A 24328-nucleotide genomic window follows, 5' to 3' on the forward strand; every position below is an offset into this window, starting at 1 on the left:
ACCTAGCCAATACTTCGCAAAATGTCTGAGAACACTTCACCTTCCTTTGTGTTCCAGCTAGCGGTGCACTGGTACCTTGTCCCTTACTGCACTGTGAAGTGGCCTTCTAGAGTAGGCAGAACTGTTTTCATTCTCTTGGTTACTATCCCTCATTAAAGCTTAACCAAGTCCAAGGGACAAAACAGCAATTCCAGAGATAATGGTTGAAAACAGATGGGCAGACTCCTCCCCCAATAGATGCGTTTGGAAACACCGAGTGTCCTGGTCTCTCCATTCTCACAAACCTGGACTCTCGACTTAAATAACCTCCCTGTCTCACCTACAGCAGTAATTATCTCAAAGCAGGGGCAAATGCCCGCCCCAAATGGCAAACGTTCCTCCTCAACCAAAGCCTTCAAATTTCCGCTGCCTCTGGAGGGGGTCTCCAACCTTCAGAAAAATGGCCAGGTGCCCCCAGGCCTTCGATTCTGAAGTTAGCCTTTTTCCGCAAATATCACCAACACAGGCTTTTCACATCTTTTTGCGGGAGAATGTTTCCTCAGAGGACTGGTTTTACTCCCTCAAGAGTAACCAAGCCGTTTCACTTTTCGAGCCTCCCGACTCTGTGTCCCTCCGCCTCAGCCTTCCTCCTGCTGTCAACACGGCCGTTTCTCCGGGAGATGGCACGACCCGCGTGGCCGGGCGGTTAGGTGGCCAACGGTTTTCTAGCGCGAGGGGGGAGCGCGGGAGGAGAGGCGGGAACGAGTCGGACCCGAGGGAGCCGACGCAGGGCGGGGCCAGCGCCGGGAAGGATCGCGAAGGAGCTGGGAGGCCCCGCCCTTTCCGTAGATATCTCTAGAAAACCGCGCAGGAGCCCGAAAACAAAGAGTGCGCACGCGCGGCGGCAGGGCCCGGGCATTTTGCTGCGTCACCAGCCGCCGCCCGGCCTCACCACCCCTCGCTCGCACGCACGCACGTTCATTCTCCGTCCTCGCGCCCCTTTTCCTACACTTTCCTCTTCTCCCCGACCGGAGGAGCCGCTCTCTCCGCGCAGTGCATTCTGGGGACCCAGGTCGAGCCCGCCGTCGCCTGAGGGTAGCCAGAAGAGGCCGCGACCGGGAAGAAAACGCCGAGTCGCCACAGGAGAAGAGTCGACTGCCCAGCAGCTGCCGCCGGAGAGGCCCGCCCACCCGTTCGCCCGTCCCCCTGCCCCGTTCACGATGTGAGTGCGACACCCGGCCGAGGGAAGGTCGTCCCGGAGGGAGGCCGAGGCCGCGCAGGGGGCTGCTGGGAAGCTGCCCTCACCCCTCCCCCGCTTTCGGCCCCCTCGGCTTTCTCCCTTCGGTGGCGGCAGTCGCTCTTTCTTGTGGTGGGAGGTCCAGTATCCTTGTTCCGGTTACCGTTGGCGGGTGGAGGACATTTTTCCTCCAGATGTCCTCTTTCCCCACCTCTGAACCGTCTCTCGGCTTCCCCGCGCCGCAAATCCCACTTTTCCTCCTTCGCCAGTCCGGGTTACTCTTAACTCCGTAACTTAGCCTTAGGCCTTCCTCTCCTGGGAGTTTTTTGCCATGCGGGCGCCCTGGAGGCGCGGACCCTCTTAGACAGCCACTTGGCTTTTTTTTGGGTGGTCTGATTCTGCCGCTCCGTGATGTTGGGACCAGGCCGTGGGACTAGTGCACCTGTGGTGAGTGCTCCCAGAAGGCTGGCTGGCGGTGCTCCTCGTAGAGCACCACGCGGCCTTCCGCCGTGAGCGACAGGTACTGCTAGGCAACTGCAGGGAGGTCATACCGTCACCACAACTTCTTTCTCTCCGGGATCGTGATTTCTTGGGAATGGGTCTTTCCAGGCCTCCTCCTAACTTGAGTCTTTCGATGGGAGTGAAGGTTGCCAAAACTCAACCTTGTCCCAGGCCGCGAGGAGTTAGTATTGAGCAGGTAGTTCGCACGTGTCGAGTGGAAAGATACTTGGCGACGTTTTCTGTGTTCTACATTAAACTTGAGGTGAGGTTTCATTATCCTTTTTTAATTAACGGTGAAATAGGTACATAACCGCCTTCTTGTTGTCTTTGAGAGCTTAAATTTGTTTACGTTGATGTGACAGTTTTTTTTGGTTTTTGTTTTTTAACAATTTAGTTGACTGTGGTAAAGAAAAAAACCATAGTGGTTTTTTTTTTTAAGATTTTATTTATTTATTTGACAGACACAGCGAGAGAGGGAACACAAGCAGGGGGAGTGGGAGAGGGAGAAGCAGCCGCCCCCCCGCTGAGCAGGAGCCGGATGTGGGCCTCGATCCCAGGACCCTGGGACCATGCATGACCCGAGGCGAAGGCAGACGCTTAACGACTGAGCCACCCAGGCGCCCGCCATAGTGATTTTTAAACGAATAGGAATCTTTGGCACTCCCACTTCCAGGCCTTACATTCTTCTCAGGAAAATTTCTGTCCTTCTAGATGTGAGAATTCTCGGTTTTATAGTGTTTTTTGGTATTAACTCCTCCCTAAAAGTTTGGTAGAGAGAGTAATTGAAGAGTAACAGTTTAATTCCTGTGAAAAGTAACACACTCTCAAAGGTTTACTTAATGATGATACAGTTGGTGAGTATATTGGACTAGACATCTCAGTGTATAAGTAACGGATACACTACAGCTGATTGATGATGGAGAGCAAGCCTCAAGAACACAGTAGTAGTATTGGGCGCCTGGGTGGCTCAGTCGTTAAGCGTCTGCCTTTGGCTCAGGTCATGATCCCAAGGTCCTGGGATTGAGCCCCACATCGGGCTCCTTGCTCAGCGGCAAGCCTGCTTCTCCCTCTCTCACTCCCCCTGCTTGTGTTCCCTCTCTCGCTGTGTCTCTCTGTGTCAAATAAATAAAATCTTAAAAAAAAAAACCAACTCAGTAGTATTGTATAAAAGGGATATATTAGAATTTTGGAAGGATCCCACCCCCATGGTATCTAACAAAAATACTTTATGTAAAGTAGCTTTCACTTTTCCCTTTGAAATCTGTTCCAAATAATGTAGCAGGTTTGTCAGTTTTAAAATGCCTTTTATACTTTGAAACTCCATGAGCAGAAAATAAATTCTCTGAGAAGCTACCCACTGTTAATAGACAAATGTAGCCAAAAAAAAAATCTTTTCACTAAGAAATACCAACCTTAAAATGACTTGAAATATACTTTTGGGAGGTCACATGAAATAAAGAGATGAGACATTAGGTAAATAGATCAAAAACTCAGATGAAAAGCGTAATAATATTCCAAAAAGCAGTCCTCAGTTACAAGAATGCTACATTCAGTGTGTTTTGAAGAGACCAAGTAAATCTCCTCTTTAAAATAAATGAACTAATGACTTGAATAAGTTTACAAGATGAACATTATGAATCAGTTGAGTTGAAAAAAACTTTTAGTGGGTCATCCAGTTCTGGAAGAATCTGGCAGATAAGGGTTCATTTTGTGGGATGTTTGCTATTAACATTTTATTTTATTATTATTTTTTTAATTTATATGTTAAAGTAATCTCTGTCCCCAGTATGGGGCTCAAACTCATAAGCCTGAGATCAAGAGTTGCATGCTCTTCTGATTGAGCCTGCTATAAAACTTATTTTAAGGTGGAGAGAGACATTCATGCTTGGATATTTTAAGGGTTTTACAGTCTCTTTTTTTCTCACTTGAATACTCTTTAGTAGTGGTCTCTAGATACATTTCTTTGAATCAGGTTTTTAAAGTTTTGTCTAATAGTTTACATAAAATCTCAATCTCTCACCCCCTTTGGAGAAGGCTGGGATTTTAGGACCTCTTCTTCTAACGTGGGGGTGGGGGGTGCCAGTTTGCTTTTTTTTTTAAATTAGCTATTGTAGTTGGTTCTAATTCTAATTTAGACTCTATGACAATAGATACGAAGTTAAAGGTTTTTTAAAGGAAAAGTTTTCTTTTCTGTTTGTACTTTTGTTTGTAAGTTTTTGTTGGATTTTTGTTTTTAGTAATCTCTGCACCCAATGTGGGGCTTGAACTCGTGACCTGGAGATCAAGAGTCCCATGCTCTTCTGACTGAGCCAGCCAGGAGCCCCTGTTTTATTTAGTTTTGATCTCTCTGAAGTCATTCTTTGGGTTGTTTTCTACTTGAGTTAATAAATTCTCCAGAAACGTATTCTGTGTCTAGCATTGGTTAAAATCTTGAATATTTTGCCATCACTCCGTTTTGTAGAATTGAGTCCCCAAAATAAAATCATTGGTCTTTGGTCTCCAAAACAAATTGTAATAGTGAGCATATGGTATATGGTTAATTTCTGTAAGTTAAGAGTAACTGATGGCTTTTGTTCAGTGTTGATTTCCTAACCAATGTAACCTGGCAACTGGATTTTCTTCTTTTTCTCTGTGCTTAGTTAGGCTTTAACTAGAAAGCAGTTGAAACTGGAAGTGACAAATCAGTTTAGTGCTGGGAAGTATAAACTGTTAATTAAGATACTCATGTTTAATTGTATTTTCTGTTTCAGAATCTCAGAGCTGTATCATTTTGGGGTCTTGAGTGGTAGTGATTGTCACTTTTCAGAAAAAATACGCTCGTAATATGGGCTGTTTAGAATCAGTCTAGTTCTTAAATGCTTAAGATATCTGAGTTCCTAAATTGGAAGTTACTGAACCTAGTGTATTTTGCTATAGAAATACAATGTGTGTTGTAGTAAACTTTTGCCATCTGTGTAGATTGGCAGTGATAGATTTTAAATTGAGGCTGACTTCTCTGCTTCCCTAGGTTACCTTTAACTTTTAGTTTTTCAGGAAGAGGCCAATTATTTTAAACATTACCTTAAGCAGTAGTATGCCCTCTCCTGTATTGGATTCCAAAGCCATAATGTGCTGTTGTGCATTTTCTGTACAGTAGTTGATCCTCACAGGTTGTCATGCTGTATTGCTAAAAAGTGTCAGGGCCTTTCCAACTCAGCATTTTAATTATCTTTGTGTGCTGGAAGGATCCAAGTTACAAGGAGGTGTTCTGAAAATTTTTTGTATGTATTTAAGTTCCAGGATCTAGTTCTTCAAATACTAATTTGGACAGTGCTAATTAGTATAAGGAACTGCCCTAGATAGGATTAGAACTCAGGATTTCTGACAAGAAGGCTTTTTTCCACTTTACAAAAAGGGAGAATAATTTTCCAGGGGATCCTTTTATTTCCAAAGAAAGAAATATGTCTCTGTAGTTCTGTTTTATTATCTAAACGGTTTCTGTTAAAACCTGTGCCACTTCTTGACATACGGTAACGGAGCCCAGACCCTCTGAAATTTGTAATGGAGGCAATGAGACGTTGACCTTGTTTGAGTCTTATTTGTATGAAGAAAGATTACTGTATCTACTTTGGAGATGTTAAAAAGGATATGTGCCAAAGAAGGGAATGTAGGAAGGTTGGAGTTGCTTGGAAGAAAGGCACTAAGTTTTGGAATAAATACTATCTTTTAAGAACAGCTTTCACTTTTATGTTTTATTTTTATTTTTTTTAAAGATTTTATTTATTTATTTGACAGAGAGAGCACAAGCAGGCAGAGAGGCAGGCAGAGGGAGAGGGAGAAGCAGGCTTTCCACTGAGCAGGGAGCCCGACGCGGGGCTCGATCTCAGGACTCTGGGATCACGACCTGAGCCAAAGGCAGCTGCCTAACCGACTGAGCCACCCAGGTGCACCTCACTTTTATGTTTTAGAGTAGGGATTACCAAATAAAGGAACTCACACAGAGGTTCACAAATGTTCTTGGTTTGCCCCTTTTTGTCTTAGTAGGTTGTTTTTTGGGGTTTTTTTGTGGTGTTGGCCAAAAGGAGTAACCTAGCAGTTCTGTTTATTACGGAGTTCAGTCCAAAAACTTAATTTGTCCAAACAGCCTTGTAATCTTTGAAAAGTTAATACATAAAAGTTGAAAGAAAAATGTCATTTCTTTTATAACCACAGTTACTAATGGAATATATATGCCCTTTGGGCACTGTAACTTCTTATACCTTGAATTTAAATTGGATACTTCTATCTCAATTTCTGTTCCCCACCGATTTTTTTATGGGTTCACCCCCTTTTTAAATCACAACCACCACCAAAAATCTATCTTTGCAAAAATTAAAGTTAATGGAGAGGGATGTGGTATAGTCTACTTTGAAATTGAATCACCTGCTGTCTTTTTTTTTTTTTTAAGATTTATTATTTATTTGAGAAAGAGCACAGGCAGAGGGAGAAGCAGGCTCTGCACAGAGCAAGGAGCCCGATGGAGGGCTCGAACCCAGGACCCTGGGATCATGACCTGACCTGAAGGCAGACGACTGAGCCACCCAGGCACTGCCTGGCCTTTTTTTTTTTTTTTTTTTTTTTTTTTTTGGAAGATTTTACTTATTTACTTGAGAGAGAGCATAAGAAAGCACAAGCAGGAGGGAGGGGGAGAGGGAGAAGCAGACTCCCTGCTGAGCAGGGAGCCCGATGCTGCAGGACTCCATCCCAGGACCCTGGGATCGTGACCTGAGCCAAAGGCAGATGCTTAACCAACTGAGCCACCCAGGCACCCACCAACTGGTGTCTTGACTGAGGTTGAGTATCATTAAACTTTTCTCAAATTTAAAATATCTTGGAGTAACACCGTAAGTTTCTTGTGGTGCCCTGATGCACCTTGGCACATAATTTGGAAGCCACTGGACTAGCATGTGTATTCAGCATGTGTATTCACCTTTCCAGAAAGTTTTACATGGTAGCACAACTAACCTACAGATGATCTGAAAGTACAAGAAGCGTATCTTGGGATTTGAGGAAAGAATATGTGTGTAAGAGAGTGGTATTAGACATTTGTAGACAGGGCTTTTGATGAAGGAAAAACTTGCTCAGCCTATGAATCTGGAACAACTATTTCCCTTTTTATACCAGAATTTCATGTTTCCATATCATTTCTCACAACAAACTAAAAAAGATTTACCTGTGTCTTGATTCTGTTTTGCAAATGATAAGACTATTTGACAAACTTAGTTATAAAAAATCAGTAATTCTGAATTTTATAACCTCTTACTGCTGACTTTTTCTTGGTTTTAATGAGTTTTCTCATTTTCTTGGTTTAATGAATTTTATACTCTGAGATGTGTAAAAGATTAGTGCATCTAGTCTTAAAGAAGCTTCCTACTAAATAGAAATGTTTATTCCTAAACCTAGAATATATTTACTTCATTATTAAGCTTTAGTAAAAAAGCTAGTCTTGTAATTTCTGTTGCTTTATCTTAGAATTCAAAGTGATCCTTTAATTCAGACAAATAATCACTCTCTATTAAGAATAAACTTACAAGGGAAATGGTCATTAATTAAGTACAGTTGACCCTTCAGTAACACTGGTTTGAACTGTGTGGGTCCATTTAGGCAGATTTTTTCCCAGTAAATACAATACAGTACTGTAAAGGTATTTTTTTTTTTTTTAAAGATTTTATTTATTTGAGAGAGAGCACAAGTGGGAGGGGAAGGGCAGAGGGATTGGGATAAGCAGACTCCCCACTGAACAGGGAGCTCAATGCAGGGCTTGATCTCAGGACCTTGGGATCGTGACCTGAGCGGAAGGCAGATGACCAACTGAGCCACCCCGGTGCCCCCCCCCCCCACTTTTTTAAGTAGGCTCCGTGTCCAGCATGGGGCCCAACATGGGGCTTGAACTCAGAACCCTGAGATCAAGACCTGAGTTAAGATCAAGAGGCTGATGCGTAACCTACCGAGCCACCCTAGCACCCCTGTAAATGTATTTTTTTCTTACGACTTTAACATTTTTTTTCTTTAGTTTTATTTTAAGAATACAATGTGTTATATACATATATATATAAAACACAAAGTATGTGTTAGTCTATTGTTTACATTATCAGTGAGGCTCTGGTCAACAGTAGGCTGTTAAAGTTTTAGGGGAGTCGTAAGTTATGCTTGGATATTCAACTTTTTAGGGTGTTGGTTCCCCTAACTCACATGTTGTTCAAAACTCAGCTGTGCTGATAACCAGAGAATGTTATCTTTTTTTTGGGGGGGGAATGTTATGATGTATAACCTATTTACACATTAAGAAAGATAAACTGTAGTTAGTAATGGATCTGATCCCTTTACCCCCATATTTCTTAGAAGATTTTTGGACCAAATTTCATCTAACTTGAATGTAAGCTTTGTTTTGTTGACTGCTGTATCCCCAGAACAATTCCTAGCCCCACGTTTAATAAATACTTGTTTATTGAATAACATTCAAACTCTCAGTGTATTTTAGCTGCTAGGCTTGGCTACATGAGATGCTTGATAGTAAGGGTTGGGCCGAAGGGGGGGGGTTTACGATTAGTCCTGTATTCTGCTATATCACATTTCAGTCAAATTCAATTATATCTCCTGTCGAAAGTAAGATCAGTGGTCAGTAGTTGAAAGATAAAGTTGATGAAAGCCATCTGTAAATTAAATATCTGATTTTATGTCTTGTTAATTGAGGTTTTCCTCTATGAGGGGAAATCTGGAAAAGAAGTACCGCCAAATCCATATATACCTTCAAAGTACATTTGACTTTTTTGTGAGTTCTTTATTTTGGGAATACTAACTGATCTGTCCTTCTAAGAAGTGGGGGTTGCCTGGCTGGCTCATTCGGAAAAGAGTGTGACTCTTGATCTCAGGTTCCGGGAGTTTGAGCCCCATGTTCAGTGTAGAGATTACTTAAAAAAAATAATAAAACTTTTAAAGAAGTTAGCTTTTCAGTCAAAATTAATATTCATTTTCACTTTTTTCCTGTTTGATTAATTTCTAAATGAGGCCATCAGTTAAAGATAAAACAGATTTTAAATTTTTGCTTATTTTATCATAAAGATTATTGTTAATGAGCATATCTGAGTATCACATTTTTCAGTCTCTTAAATACTTTACAGAAGTAGGGCATTTTTTAAAAAAATGGTCATTATTGCTATTTTCTCCAGTACATTTGTCTGTGCTATAAAGAGCCTTTTTTTTTTTTTTTTTTTTTTTAAGTAGGTTCCACACTTAGTGTGGAGCCCAACGCAGGGCTTGATCTCATGACCCGGAGATCAGGAGTCAGATGCTTAACAGAGCCACCCAGGTGCCCCAAGAGCCTCTATTTTGTGACCAAATGATAGTATCCTAATTATTTCCCAATGATTTAGAGTAAGGAGTCCAATACTAATGAAGTCACCTTTGTATATGATAGAAACTTTTTTTTTTTTAAGATTTTATTTATTTATATGTCAGAGAGCACAAGCAGGGGGAGCAGGAGAGGGAGAAGCAGGCTCCCCGTGAGCAGGGAGCCCGACGTGAGACTCGATCCCAGGACGCTGGGATCATGACGTGAGCCAAAGGGAGACACTTTGACTAAGCCACCCAGGTGCCCCTCTGATAGAGACTTTAAAATTTTTTTAAATTTTTTAAAATATTTTATTTGTCAGCACGCGTGTGCACACAAGCAGGGGGATCGGCAGGCGGAGTGAGAAGCAGGCTGTCTGCTGAGCAAGGAATCAATGTGGGACTCGATCCCAGGATCCTAGGATCATAACCTGAGCAGAAGGCAGACGCTTAACCGACTGAGCCACCCATGCATCCTAGATAGAAACTTTTTTTTTTAAGATTTTATTTATTTGACAGAGACACAGCGAGAGAGGGAACACAAGCAGAGGGAGTGGGAGAGGGAGAAGCAGGCTTCCCGCTGAGCAGGGAGCCCGATGTGGGGCTTGATCCCAGGACCCTGGGATCATGACCTGAGCCAAAGGCAGACGCTCAATGACTGAGCCACCCAGGTGCCCCAGATGGAAACTTTTTTTAAAAAGATTTTATTTGAGAGAGATCGATCAAGAGAGCACGGGAGTGGGGGGCAGGAGGGCAGAGAGAGAAACAGACTCCCTGCTGAGCAGGGAGCCCAACACAGGGCTCTATCCCAGGACCCTGAGATCGTGACCCGAGCCGAAGGCAGACGCTTAACTGAGCCACCCAGGTGCCCCAATAGAAACTTTTTAATAAGGAAATCAGTCTCATTGGACCAGTGATGTGACAGCAAGATACTAAAGATTTCTTAGGGAAATACACCAAAATGATGTGGAATTTTATGTGATCCTATAGGATTAGCGTGTGTGTGTGTGTGTGTGTGTGTGTGTGTGTGTGTGTGTGTGTGTGTTTACATCTCCCATGAGATTGCTCTAAATCATCTATTTCAGGGAGCCAAATTTAAATTATTGTGGTATTAACTGTAGGCCTCTCACTTCAATAGTAAAAGTTTTTTGTTTCACTAAGTTCTGATGTACAGACTCAAGGCGTTTCATATTTGCTATTTGTGATGGTCTGGAGTACCTGCTCATAAAAATTTCTGGACATTGGAAATTCTGAGAGAGAAAAAATAAAGATGGAGTGTTGACCATAGTGTTGGTTGTAGAGACAAGTCATATGATATAGAATTCTATGTGGAACTCTTTCCCCCTTCAAGATTTCCAAAGTGCTAAAGGAATGATTGCTGCCATTAGTGTGTGTGTGTGTGTGTGTGTGTGTAACTACCCAGTAAAAGAATAAACCAAATGCCTTTCCATTGTCTCCAGGGACATCTGTGACCTAGCTCTAACATGGTTTTCAACCTTCAGCTTTATGAACTTACCCCAAGTTATGTATGTCTGTTTTTCCAGTTCACAAAAGGCTCGAAGTGGTTTTTGTTTTGTTTTGTTTTTAAAGATTTTATTTATTTGACAGAGCACAAGCCAGGAGAGTGTCAGGCAGAGGGAGAGGGAGTAGGTTCTCCACTGAGCAGGGAGCCCAATGCGGGACTCGATCCCAGGATCCTGGGATCATGACCCGAGCCGAAGGCAGACGCTTAACGACTGAGCCACCCAGGTGCCCCCGAGGTGTTTTAATTGTCTTTTATAATTCAGTATGCCTTGCACATAGTAAACTATCAAAAGAATTGTAGTATTTGAGAAATGTTCCTTAGCAAATTTTTTCCATTTAGCTTTGCTGATGGTCTAGTCTGTTTGGACTGCTCTAACAAAATATCACAGACTGGGTAGTTTATAAACAAAAATTTATTGCTTTACCATTCTGGAGACTGGAAGTCCCAGGATAAAGGCACCAGGAGGGTCATCTTGTGCTGGAACCCACTTCCTGCCTCATAGCTTCTTGCTGTGTCCTCACAGCAGGGAAAAGGGGGGTGGCGGTCTCTCTGGGGCCTCTTTTGTAAGGCATTGATCTCATTCATGAGGGCTCTATTCTCGTGACCTAAGCACCTTCCAAATGTCTTCCCTTCTATTATTACCACACTGGGCGTTAGGATTTCAACATACACATTTCAGGGGGATGCATTCAAACCATTGCACTGGTGGATCCTCTCTTCTTTTTTCTTTTCTTTTTTTTAAGCTTTTATTTATTTGACAGAGCACAAGCAGGGGGAGCAGCAGGGAGAGGGAGAAGCAGGCTCCCTGCTGGGTGCGGGGCTTGATTTCAGGACCCTGGGATCATGACCTGAGCCAGAGGCAAACGCTTAACCAGCTGAGCCACCCCAGGCATCCCCTGTACATTCATGTTTTTAAAGTAAAGGGTGTTTGTAATTTTCTACAAATTTGAATTAAAAATCACCAGATTCTAGCATATTAAAAATGATATTGGGGAAAAAATAATGGTTTCCACTCTTTTTAAGACAAACTAAGAAGTTTTACTCAAAACTATGTAGAATTTTAGGTTCTGCAAAGTTTAGTTGTTTGAACCAACCAGGCCTTAATGTTGAGCTTGGAAGCTCTTGTCAGAAGAGCACAGAATGGGGGCGCCTGGGTGGCTCAGTGGTTAAGTGTCTGCCTTTGGCTCAGGTCAGGATCCCAGGGTCCTGGGATCGAGTCCTGCATCCGGCCCCCTGCTCTGTGGGAAGCCTGCTTCTCCCTCTCCCACTCCCCCTGCTTGTGTTCCCTCTCTCACTGTCTCTCTCTCTGTCAAAAAATAAATAAAATCTTTAAAAAAAAAAAAGGAAAATATAAAAACCATTTTTGGCTCCTAAACCAGCCCTTGGTTTGGATCATTTAATTTTGTTATTTGGAAAATGATTCTATCTGCTCGCTAGAGCTGCCATAACAAAGTACCAGAGATGGGGTGACTTAAACAGCAGAAATTTATTTCCTCACAATTCTGGAGGGTGTTAGTCTGAGATCAAGGCGTCAGCGGGGTTGGTTTCTTCTGAGGCCTTTCTCCTTGGCTTGTAGATGGCTCTCTCCTGTGTCTTCACAGGGCCTTCCCTGTGTCCTAATCTTTTGTAAGGCCACCAGTCATGTTGAGTTATGGCCCATCCTAAGACTTCATTTTAAAGATCCTCTCTCCAAATGCATTCTCATTTTGAAGTCTGGACGTTTAGGATTTCAGCGTATGAATTTGTGGGGGATACAGTTCAGCTCATAACAATGATCTAAACTCTAAACTTAATGTGAATTTGAGGAAAGAAAAAAGATTCTCTGGTTCCAGTGGTCTCAGTATGAACAAACTGAAGAGCTAATATGCTAGTTGGTTTTTTATATAGCTATTGTAATAAGCATGTCACCATTAGTGTGCTTCTTCTCTATTACTATAGGCTCTTAATATGCAACTTTTACAAGGTAAACACAATCTTCAGATTATGTTAAGTTTGGCTACAAAAGCATTTACCCTAGTTTTTTGAAATACTGTTTGTAAAATGTATTGGGACTAGAATCTTTTCATTAGCTAAGTATAACACAGTTTCAAAATTAGACTGGGTTACACCGAAGGAAGAAAGTATTCCCTGCCAGAATCATTTAATAACACTTTTTAAAAAGTACAGTGAACATAATTCCCCATCTACCTGTCATCTAGAGTGCTTAGCAGGCTTTTGCCACATTGCTTTATTTACCCCCTTTTTCCTTTCCTGAAGTCTTGTATTTTTATTTATTTAAAAGAGTTCACCTATTTGAGAGAAGGAGAGAGAGCACGCATACTAGAAGGGGAAAGGATAGAGGGAGAAACGGACTCCCTGCTGAGTGCAGAGCCTGATGCGGGGCTCAATCACAGGACCCCAAGATTCATGACTTGAGCTGAAGTCAGACACTCAACTGACTGAGCTACCCAGGTGCCCCTGCTGAAGCCATTTATTTACTTATTTATTTCAAAATATTTTTTAAATTTATTTAAGAGAGAGCACGGGGTTGGCGGTTGGGGGGGTGGGGTGGGTAGAGGGATAAGGAGAAGGAGACTCCCTGCTCAGCAGGGAGCCTGAGGCAGGGCTCTATCCTAGGATCTGGAGATCATGACCTGAGCTGAAGGCAGAGGCTTAACCAACTGAGCTACAAAGGCACCCCCTCCCACCCCTGAAATCTTTTATTTATTTATTTATTTTAAATATTTTGTTTATTTGACAGCACAAGCAGGGGGAGCAGCAGAGGGAGAAGCAGGCTCACCACCAAGCAGGGAGCCGGGTTCTGGGTTCAGTCATAGGACCTTGGGATCGTGACCTGAGCTGAAGGCAGACACTTAACCTACTGAGCCACCCAGGCATTCATCCCCTGAAGTCTTTTTTTTTTTTTTTTTTTAAGATATTTATTTATTTATTTGACAGAGACAGCGAGAGAGGGAACACAAGCAAGGGGAGTGGGAGAGGGAGAAGCAGGCTTCCCGCAGAGCAGGGAGCCCGATGTGGGGCTTGATCCCAGGACCCTGGGATCATGACCTGAGCTGAAGGCAGACTCTAACAACTGAGCCACCCAGGCGCCCCCCCTCCCGAAGTCTTTTAAAGCAAACCCCATATACTTATTCATCTCGAATGGACATTTCTTTTTCATAAAAACAATTCTTTTCATGCCTAACAAAATTAACAATGATTTTCATATTATCTATTACTCTCTCCGTATTCAGATCTTCACAGTTTCAGTAATCTCTTTTTATGTTTAGGTTGGAATGGAGATATAGCCTAGGTTCACCAATTGTACATGTTTGATAACTCTTAGATTTTTTTATTTTCTTTTTTATTTATTTGAGAGAGAGAGTGGGCGGGGGTGAGGGTTGGAGACAGAGAGAGAGAGAGAGTCTTAGGCTCCTCACTGAGTGCAGAGCCCAACTCGTGGCTGGATCTCATGACCCTGAGATGACCACCTGAGCTGAAGCCAAGAGTTGGATGCCTAACTGACTGTGCCACCCAGGCACCTCTCTTAAGGTTTCTTTTAATCTAGAGCAGTCCCTCCTCTTCTTTATAGCCTTGATTTAACAGTATTCTGGATTTCTCACTTCCTTGTGGTATCATTTGAGTGGTTTCTTTTTCTCATATTTTTTGTAGACTGGCATTAAGTTTACTCCAGAGTATATCATGTTGCGTGAAATTGAGAGGTTTATGTTTAGTTGTACTTTTCTAAGATGGATTATAAGTTCTTTATCAGTTGGTCGTCTAATAATTTTTAATGGTTACATCCATTGTTGATCACTGCCAAATCAGTTTAAGGGTTGCAAAATGGTGACACACTCCCCCTCTTTCCCCATTTTATTCCACTCCAAAGCTGAAATTCTGTAAAGGAGTTTCCTTCATGAACGGGTCCTATTCAGTTACCATGAATAAAAGGAAAGAAGGAAAAAATGCCTAATTCTTTATCTTTAACTGCTAATTTGTAGAGAATTGGAGCTGTTGTAGCATCTTCTGGTGGTCTAGAATTGTCATTGGCCAACGTGGGGAGACCCTTATTGTTGCCTCTGGTTTTGACTGACCTCGTGGTTTTTAATAGCTTCATTTGCACAAGATGTCCCAACCTCATCTGTATTTCCCACCTCAGGACTGAGGTCAGCCATTTCTTTGTAGGAAACCCGGTTCCTTTAGTTGGAAATAGTATTTTGGCACTGTGGTATTCTTTGTTCAGATAGTTATTATGAGCACTTTTTAAACATAGGACTATATGGTCATTTCAATTTGAAAATCTATAAACCTAAAACTATTTAAAGTTTTAATTATTAAGTTACCAAATATTTTCAGTTACAGACCAACATGTTACCACATTGAGAACACCATTTTGGTAAGAAAATGAGCTAAAAATAATATATGATCTATTGTGACCTATTCATAAAATTCCTAACTTGTTTGTTAGCCATATTAACAGCAGAAGTTTGGTTAGATTTTTCTTCAGAGGCATGTAAAAATCTGTTGTGTTTTTTTTAATCTGTTGATAGATGCCTAAAGAAACAGCTTTTACCCTTGCTTATATGCTGGTATTTAGACTTTGAAAACTGCAATCCGTAATTGTTTACCTACTTTAGATCTGATACCAATATCCCAAAGTGGAATATAACTAGTCAAGTTTAACAGTTGTATAAAAATGCTGATGAGCAGTTGGCTGCAACTTTTTATTTATAGGAGGGACTTTAAACTGCTACTCTTTAGGGTCAGGAATTTCAGAGCTTGGAAACAAAACAATTCCTTTCATTTGAGTTTATGAGTAGTGCTGGAACATAACGATAATTAACTTTTTAATTTTAATTTTTTTTTAAACTATTTTTTTTTAAGATTTTATTTATTTGAGAGAGAGAATGAGAGAGAGCGAGAGAGCGAGCATGAGAGGGGGGAGGGTCAGAGGGAGAAGCAGACTCCCTGCTGAGCAGGGAGCCCGATGCGGGACTCGATCCCGGGACTCCAGGATCATGACCTGAGCCAAAGGCAGTCGCTTAACCAACTGAGCCACCCAGGCGCCCTAACTTTTTAATTTTTAGGTTTACAGAACAGTTCAAAGAATACAAAAATTCCTGTATAGCCAATAATTTTAATTTTTACATTATCAGAGCAGAACATGCTTATTTTTAGAAAATAAATGAACCCATTGAGAATAATGTGGTTCTGCTTCCTTTCCGTCATTGTCTTTCTGGTTCATTCTGTAGAGGCAAATCCCGTTGGAGTGTGTATGTGTGTGAATTCTAGGAATTTTTATGCATATGAGGATATTTGTCTAATTTAAGAATTTTCTTTTCTTAAAGATTACATTTTTAAGTAATCTCTACACCCAACGTGGACTCAAACCTACAACTCTAAGATCAAGAGGTGCATGCTCTACCGACTGAGCCAGCCAGGCACCCCATAAAGAACAGTTTTAAAGAAACAGGACACCTGGGTGGCTCAGTTGGTTAAGCGTCCCAACTCTTGATCTGAGCTCAGGTCTTGATCTCAAAAAAAAAAAAAAAAAGAGAAAACAATCTTTATCAGCTATATTTGACTGCATTTGCTTTTAGCAGTTTTTAACCATATTCTAAAACAAAGTTTTAATGAATGGGTAGAGCTCTAGGTGGCTGACACCATGAAGAAGACAGGTATATTGCAGGAGACAGGAGCAGAAGAATAATAAGGAAAAAGCAAATAGTCCAGCTCTTTCTAGTATAGTGTCTGTTAGATACATGTGTAGATGGAGTAGAAGATAAGGCTGTAACAAAGCTTAATTCTTTAATGTCATTATTTAGAATCATAAAAGTTTGTTAGGAAAATTGGTCAGAAAAATGGTTGCTTGATAATAGTCAGAAATAAGCTACAGATGAGAACTTTTTAAAAAACACTGTCAGTTCTACCATCATCTCCCTTACCTTCCCCCTAGTTCCTAGCGTTGTAAGTAGAAACGTTTAATATTAATACTGCATTTCTTTTTTTTAAGATTTTATTTTTATTCTTATTTATTTATTTGTCAGAAAGAGAGAGCAGTGAGCACAAGCGGGAGCCAGCGGCAGGCAGAGGGAGAAGCAGGCTCCCCACTGAGCAAGGAGCCCAGTGCGGGACTCGATCCCAGGACCCTGGGACCATGACCTGAGGCAAAGGCAGACGCTTAACCAACTGAGCCACCCAGGCGTCCCTAATACTGCATTTCAATTGACAGTGGATTAATTCTGTATGATTTCTTAATTCTGTGAAGTTGACATTTAGGAGCAAGGCTCTAAGGGAGTGGCACATAAATTTTGACAGGGCTTCCTAATGGTTAACCCTGTTGAGCATTGTTTCATTTTTGAATTCTTTCCTGTTGTGAATTCCATGTTTTAACTTGGAATGCAGCTGTTAAGAGTAAAAGATGTATTAGAAATTATAATAAACTGCCTCAAGGGGCACCTGGGTGGCTCAGTCAGTCAAGTGTCTGACTCTTAATCTCAGCTCAGGTCTTGATTTTAAGGGTTGTGAGTTCAAGCTCTGCATTGGGCTCCACATGGAGTCCATTTAAATAACAATAATAATAAACTGCCTCAAAATAATCAGTGTTTGAGTGGAGTACTTCTATGCCATACTTTGGAGGTTATGTAAATACTCAGTTAATGAAGTCCAGCTTAACTTTGTCTAATTTTATCTCTTTGTAGGCAGCCTGCTTCTGCAAAGTGGTACGATCGAAGGGACTACGTCTTCATTGAATTTTGTGTCGAAGACAGTAAAGATGTTAATGTAAATTTTGAAAAATCCAAACTTACATTCAGGTAAATTACCATTTTACATTGTTGGGTAAAAAGCTTGTATTAGACAACTGACTAACTTTGGCTTGCTTGTTTTGTGTTTTCACTGAAGTTACTACTAATCTTTATCTCTTTGAAGAGGCTCATATTTTTTATTTTTTTTTACACAGTTGTCTTGGAGGAAGTGATAATTTTAAACATTTAAATGAAATTGATCTTTTTCACTGTATTGATCCAAATGTAAGTAGTCTTGATGCTTTAATTCCAATTTAAATCTGAGGAAATGGACATATATACTTTTTAGCAGTAAGCAGTAATTGTTTTTCTTAACAGTTCAGAGGCTAACTAGGCATATTTATATTTTTGTGATATTTCCCTCTTAGAACTACTTCTCTGTATACTCTTTGTTCTTGCAATCACTGTTTGCACTTAGGGCAGTATTCTTGAGGCTTGTCTTAATCAAACTTTATAGAATCTTTATGATTATATCATATTTAGTTAATTTTTTTAAGGTTTTATTTTATTCACCTTGTGCAGGGAGGGAAAAGTTTTTTGCAATTTTGATAGCTAATGAAATTTTTAGTACTCTAGGGGATGTTTCTTTGAGTTTAGAGAAAATGTAGGGAAAAGAAATTAGAGCTGGGGCGCCTGGGTGGCTCAGTCGTTAAGCGTCTGCCTTCAGCTCAGGTCATGATCCCAGGGACCCGGGATCGAGCCCCGCATCGGGCTCCCTGCTGAGCGGGGAGGCTGCTTCTCCCTCTCCCACTCCCCCTGCTTGTGTTCCCTCTCTCGCTGTGTCTATCAAATAAATAAATAAATCTAAAAAAAAAAAAAGAAATTAGAGTTGAAGAATGACAAGCTACTTTCTATTCTATAGCAATTATTAGAGAGATAAATGGTGTGATAGTGCTTTTGTTTTTGTTTTTAGGATTCCAAGCATAAAAGAACGGACAGATCAATTTTATGTTGTTTACGAAAAGGCGAATCTGGCCAGTCATGGCCAAGGTTAACAAAAGAAAGGGCAAAGGTATGTTTCTTTTCTTTTTTGGGAGGGAAAGTTTAACATTTTTATTTTAAATAATAAAAGACACATTTGTTTGGCATGAGGATTTAATGTTTCTGTTTCATAGTTGTGTTATTAAAATCTTGTGTTCTATGTGTTTTCCTTCTTTGGGTTTTACTAGTTTTAACTTAAAACCAGAATAAAATCAGTCACTAGTTGATGCAGAATCTTTTGCTGAATTCAAGAGGCAGATTTTTCTTAGAAGGCTTTATAAGTTTCTTATGTATCATATGAGAGCATATTTTGGTGCTACAAAAAAAGTCAGTTGCATCTGAGAATAGTTCCTACCAATGAATGAATTTTGTTTTTATTATCATCATCATCATCATTTATTAATTATTTTTTAGGTAGGCTCCACGTCTAGTGTGGAGTCCAGTGAGGGGCTTGAGCTCACAGCTGTGAGGTCAAGACCTGAACCAAAATCAAGAGTCAGAGGCTTAACTGACTGAGCCACTCAGGTGCCCCTGTTTTTGTGTTTGTGGGTTTTTGTTCTGTTTTGTTTTTCTTTAAACTAGGATTGTTGAACAACTGTGAAAGAAGCTTTGTGAGACTGTCTTTTGACTATTACTACTGCATTTGACTTCATTCTGATTTTTCTAGTCTTTTTTTACATGTTAATTCCATGCCGTACTAGTATGAACCCACAGTTCCAAAAAGATAGTTTTAAGGTACATACCTGTAAGTTTAAGTTAACCTAATCATGGGGTGTTGTTTGTATTATCTATAGCTTAATTGGCTTAGTGTGGACTTCAATAATTGGAAAGACTGGGAAGATGATTCAGATGAAGACATGTCTAATTTTGATCGTTTCTCTGAGGTAAGTTCTTGTTAAATGCATTTCGCCACCTCTCAGTACATTTCTATGTGAATTTAATTTGGTTTTAAAGCACCTAGTGGTATTTAAGACCTGAATTACTTTACTTTAAAGGTCATTCTGAGCAAAACAAAGTAAGATCTTAACAGTGGTCATTAAATCCTGAAGTTTAACATTCTTGTATAATTTAAAAAATTAGTGGTAAGTTCTAAAGTTGATGCATACAGACAAAAAATAAACCGTATTATCAATGCAATATAGTTTGGGGGGGTGTTGGTTTGTTTGTTTTATAGCTAGTTCTTACTCTTACATTGAAACTGATTTTTTTTTTAGGAGCATGGATAAGTTTGCATTTTAGAGCCATGTAGTATGAATATAAACGTTTAAACACAAATATGGTAGTGAGATGTGCATAATGAGTGGTGTGTAAGGATTTTTTAGTTTGCAAAATCAAGGAAAGGATTTTTTTTTTCCCCAAGGAAAGGATTTAAGTAAGCCTATTTTTCCAAGATGTTACCCAAATTCACATTGCCATGGCCAAAGGGAAAAATCATTGATCTCCCTTGAGGTAGAATAAACCTTATGAAATAAATGTACAGCAGTAAAGCTGATTAGAAAAAGAATATTACATTCTGGGGCGCCTGGGTGGCTCAGTCGTTAAGCGTCTGCCTTCGGCTCAGGTCAGGATCCCAGGGTCCTGGGATCGGGCCCCACTTCGGGCTCCCTGCTCCACGGGAAGCCTGCTTCTCCCTCTCCCACTCCCCCTGCTTGTGTTCCCTCTCTCTCTGTGTCTCTCTCTGTCAAATAAATAAAATCTTTAAAAAATATATATGTATATAACGTTCTAACTTGAAGATGAAATCCATTTCATGGCAATTTGAAGTTTTAATTGACTAGATTTTGTTTATATTTCTTCTTTGAAAACTTAAGAGCTAAAAAGTAGTAAATAGTTATGTATGCAACTGCTTAGTCAACATCTCACATGGTTCTGGCACCTTGATTTCAAATTACAGGGAAAGGGACGATATGAAAATTCTCTTCAACTATGCTATTCCTATTCCTTACCTGTAGTAATTGGTGCCACCATTTTACCTAGCTGTGCATGACACAGCTTAACACTGTTCTCTTTTACTGTCTGTATCCAGTATAGCATTAACAGCTATCTTTTGTTGTTTTTTTGTTTTACTTCCTTAATAGTTCTTGAATGTATTCAGTTCGTTCTGTCTCTTTTGCCATTGTATCCTCAACAGCTAGCATTATGCTTAGCACATTTTGAGCATTTTTCCTGCTCAAAGAAACTTAACCAGTGTTCAACAGTGCTGTAGGGAATCTCTTTACTAGTTACTCATATTATTCAACATTAGGTTGCCCAGAACTTTTATACTGAGCAATTTTATAGTTAGGTATCTTTTAAAGGCCTCTTCTAACTCTAAAGTGCAGGTAAGCATAGATTTTGGAAGTTTTAAATTTTTGTTTATAAAGTTATATATGGTTATGTGAATATTTTAAATTTTAAAAAATTTACAGAAAAGTTGTAGCTTGGGGACATAAGTCCCTCCCCATCTATTAATAAATTAGTTTGGTTATTTGCACCTTTTTAAGTAATTAACTGCTTGGTTTATGATCAGAAACTAAAGATAGGAAATTAGTACTTCATGTAAGTATATTGTTGTTAGTCCCAATGTATTGTGAGTATACAAGAGTATTTACATATACAAAAGTATTATAATAACAACATATTATAATACAAAGGTATTATTCTCCATAGTATGTACCTTTTTATTTCAAGAATTATGTATATTTTCTGTTTTTAACATGTTATTGCTCTTTAGTCTTTGATTTAGCATTCAGGCCTTTTATACAATCTAATCTTCCTGAAGGTCTTTATTTTAAATCATTTATTGGTTCTTCACAATATTTAAAACTATGAGAATACCATAATACACATGCCACTTAGCTTAAGATACAAAGCTTTACAACTACAAATGAATTCCATTCTTTTCTTTAGGCACCAGAGGTAAGCACTATTCAGGATTTCGGTGTTTTAATTTCTACATCCTACATAAATATCTTGCTGGATAAGTTTTAATAACTTCACTTTTCTTCAGTGAGAACGTAGTCTTCCTACAAGTTGTCAGGATTTTATGTAATTACCTATATAATCTACCTTTTCCAGAAAGGAAGGTACTTAACATTTGTTTTGCTTTTTTTATTGGTAGAAATCTGTGGACTTAAGGTTTATTCTGGAGCTTGCAACCTGATAACTAGGGCTTAATTTAACATCATTTTTAAAACTAATTTTTACACTTCAAATAGATGATGAACAACATGGGTGGTGATGAGGATGTAGATTTACCAGAAGTAGATGGAGCAGATGATGTAAGTCTCTAAATTCTTTTCTCTGTTTACTTAAATAGTAAGAAACAATGTATTTATAGGTTGTTTTATATAGATTCAGGATTGCTTTTTTTGCCACTTCTTGTTGGTTTTTTTTTTTTCTTTAAGAAATACAGGGAAAAGCAATTTTTGAAATGTGCTCATTTTTGAAGGCTAGGTATCTACTAGGGACAGGTGTCCCATGGACCATTCTTAAAGGGACCAGATTTCAAGAGAATCACTGCATAGAGACATCATATGCCTTACTCAATTAAGAGTTAGTTTAGGGATTATTTTGACTAAGTTAAACGGGTTTTGCAGCAGGATTGGTCAGAAACCATAGAGTAAATAGATGGATGTTATGAATCTGTAAAAAGGGTAAACTAGATAACTTTCTCAACCTTCCACCCGCTGGCATCCGGCTAACATCTTCAAGAAAGTTGTTCAGTACAGTTGGAAAAATACTTAGTTCAACAGCTAGGATTGGAATTCATTGTCTTCTGTCAGTCCAGTGGTTTTCGCCGTGAGCCGTTTTCCTCTTCCATTGAATGCCAAGAGAAGAGAAACCATTTTATACTAAGTTTCAATCTGGTTGATAGGAAGGGATTTAAAGGATGAGCACCAATCAAAAGGCACACACATTACAGGGAGGTAGATCCTCAGCTGTATGTTTGTTCATCTTAAGTAAACTTGTTCTTAAGTCCAGTGATTAAAATTCATAAGCTTGATATAACCACATATCTTTGCTACTTTAATAAAAGTACAGTGCTTCAGGTTTTTAAGGCAAACTGTTCAGTTAGCAGAGTAATGTTTGATCAACTTGGTAACTTTAAAATTCTTCCTTTTGCAGGATTCACAAGACAGTGATGATGAAAGTAAGTATCTTTGTAAAAAGGATGTTTACACAGTGATATTTCACATCAAAGACCACAAACTCTCAAAATAGAGATGTTAACTTCTTTACAATTCTTGGAAGAAAAATTATTTCTTCACAGCCTCTAATAAGATAGCCAAAGCAGAAATTTGAGTGATTCAAAATTTACATTAAAAAAGACAGACAAGGGGCGCCTGGGTGGCTCAGTTGGTTAAGCGACTGCCTTCGGCTCAGGTCATGATCCTGGAGTCCCTGGATCGAGTCCCACATCGGGCTCCCTGCCCAGCAGGGAGTCTGCTTCGCCCTCTGACCCTCCCCCCTCTTATGTGCTCTCTCTCTCAAATAAATAAAATCTTTAAAAAAAAAAAAAAAGACAATTCCCTAGGAAGCTATTTTACTGTTGACTTTTTTTTAAATAAAACTTTGAAGTTGATAGATTGTTCTCTTGTACTTCATACTAATCTTTTTTAAATCTTTCAGAAATGCCAGATCTGGAGTAAAGAATGTTGTCCACCGGATCTTGAGAAAGAAAAGTAACTTCTCTGCAAGATTTCATAATTGAGAGAATTCCTGAGTTGATAGCTCTAAAGGCAGATGCTGTATTTGCCTCCTTTAACCCATTTTTCAACCTGTTTGTTTTTTTAAAGGCTTCACTAAGGGTTGATATGTACCATTGTATGGGGCAATTTTAAGTCAGCTAAGGCAATAACCTTATGCATGAACTTTTCCCAGACTTCCATGATGCTGTTGAGGTCCTAGGCAATTGATACAGCAGTTGTGATAAATAAAAACATTTCACCTCAGTCTCCTTTACTTCATAACATAGATACTGACATGATAGGAAGCTCTTGGCTTAGAAGAAAGATAACTAAATTTTAGATTTTAGAAAATGGACTCAAAAGTGGCTGATGAAACAGATTGGTTGATACCTTAAACTTGGTAACTTGTTCCTCTGGTATATCCTCCAGGATTATTCCACTAAAGTTTTTATTTTTCAAAAAATTACTTCACATTATTGTAAGTGATCACTTGTCAGTGTTCGAGATGTATCTTAGCTAACTCTAGTGAATGCCCTAACTTAGGTGGTTTTTGAAGCCTGTACATTTGGTATTGTTTGACCCTTAAACTTTTACATCTCTTAGCATGGAGGACGAAGAAAGGCTGTACACTGTTGCTTGAGAGTCTGTACATTTAGACCAAATTGTATTTGCACTGTCAGTATGGCAAATGAGTGGAAAAAAAAATGTTAATACACTATTGGATTTTTTATTTCTTTCTTTGATTCAGCTTGTCCCAGGCTGAAAACCTCAATTTATGTTCATGACAGTGGGGATTTTTTTTTTTTTTTTAATGTCTACATTCTTTCTAATAAACTGTTGGAAGACTTTTTTGGCTGTCCTTTTAAGTGTCTGGTTTACTGTAATTTCATGTATTACCATTTACTGGAATGGAGTTTTTATTTTACTTGAGGAAGAATTTGGGAATATTCCTCTGGGATAAAAAGGCTTGCTGTACTGTCAGGAAACCTTTTAAAAGTGGATCTGTAATAGCAAATCGTAGATGCACTTTGCAACCATTGGAAAAGAGTGTTGTGATTTGATTGAAATAAAACTAAATGTGTTGTCCTCCTGTAAATCTTTGAGCTTCTGCATTTTGGCAGTTTTGATTCCCTCTAACTTCTGTGTATTTGTCATAGCATAGAAATGCTTCCTATTTCAGTATTTCTTTATGTCCGACATTAAGGACCTGTGTTACAGGCAGTATTAAGTGCTGGGGATATAAAGACAATCCTTCAGGTACTTGCTGTGCGCAGGGAGTCTCAGGCTAGGCACCGGGGATGAA

At 39.7% G+C, this 24328-nt stretch overlaps 1 protein-coding gene across 1 annotated transcript; it reads left to right on the forward strand.

The window, feature by feature from the left end:
• Positions 1–81: 81 nt before the first annotated feature.
• Positions 82–23884, forward strand: PTGES3 (prostaglandin E synthase 3). The gene is made up of 8 exons (XM_027593333.2): positions 82–1201; positions 17270–17383; positions 17530–17599; positions 18288–18386; positions 19150–19239; positions 21553–21615; positions 22463–22487; positions 22967–23884. Coding segments are annotated over exons 1-8 (483 nt in total). The 5' UTR covers positions 82–1199; the 3' UTR covers positions 22987–23884.
• Positions 23885–24328: the final 444 nt, after the last annotated feature.

This window comes from Zalophus californianus, chromosome 9 (assembly GCF_009762305.2).
Source record: "Zalophus californianus isolate mZalCal1 chromosome 9, mZalCal1.pri.v2, whole genome shotgun sequence".
Lineage (NCBI taxonomy): Eukaryota > Metazoa > Chordata > Mammalia > Carnivora > Otariidae > Zalophus > Zalophus californianus.

What these genes read in the sequence shown, in the direction of transcription:
- PTGES3 (XM_027593333.2), top strand. An exon ending in TTCACTGTATTGATCCAAAT is followed by an intron (nt 17,600 to 18,287) that starts GTAAGTAGTCTT and finishes TTTTGTTTTTAG; the next exon opens with GATTCCAAGCATAAAAGAAC. An exon ending in TAACAAAAGAAAGGGCAAAG is followed by an intron (nt 18,387 to 19,149) that starts GTATGTTTCTTT and finishes TATTATCTATAG; the next exon opens with CTTAATTGGCTTAGTGTGGA.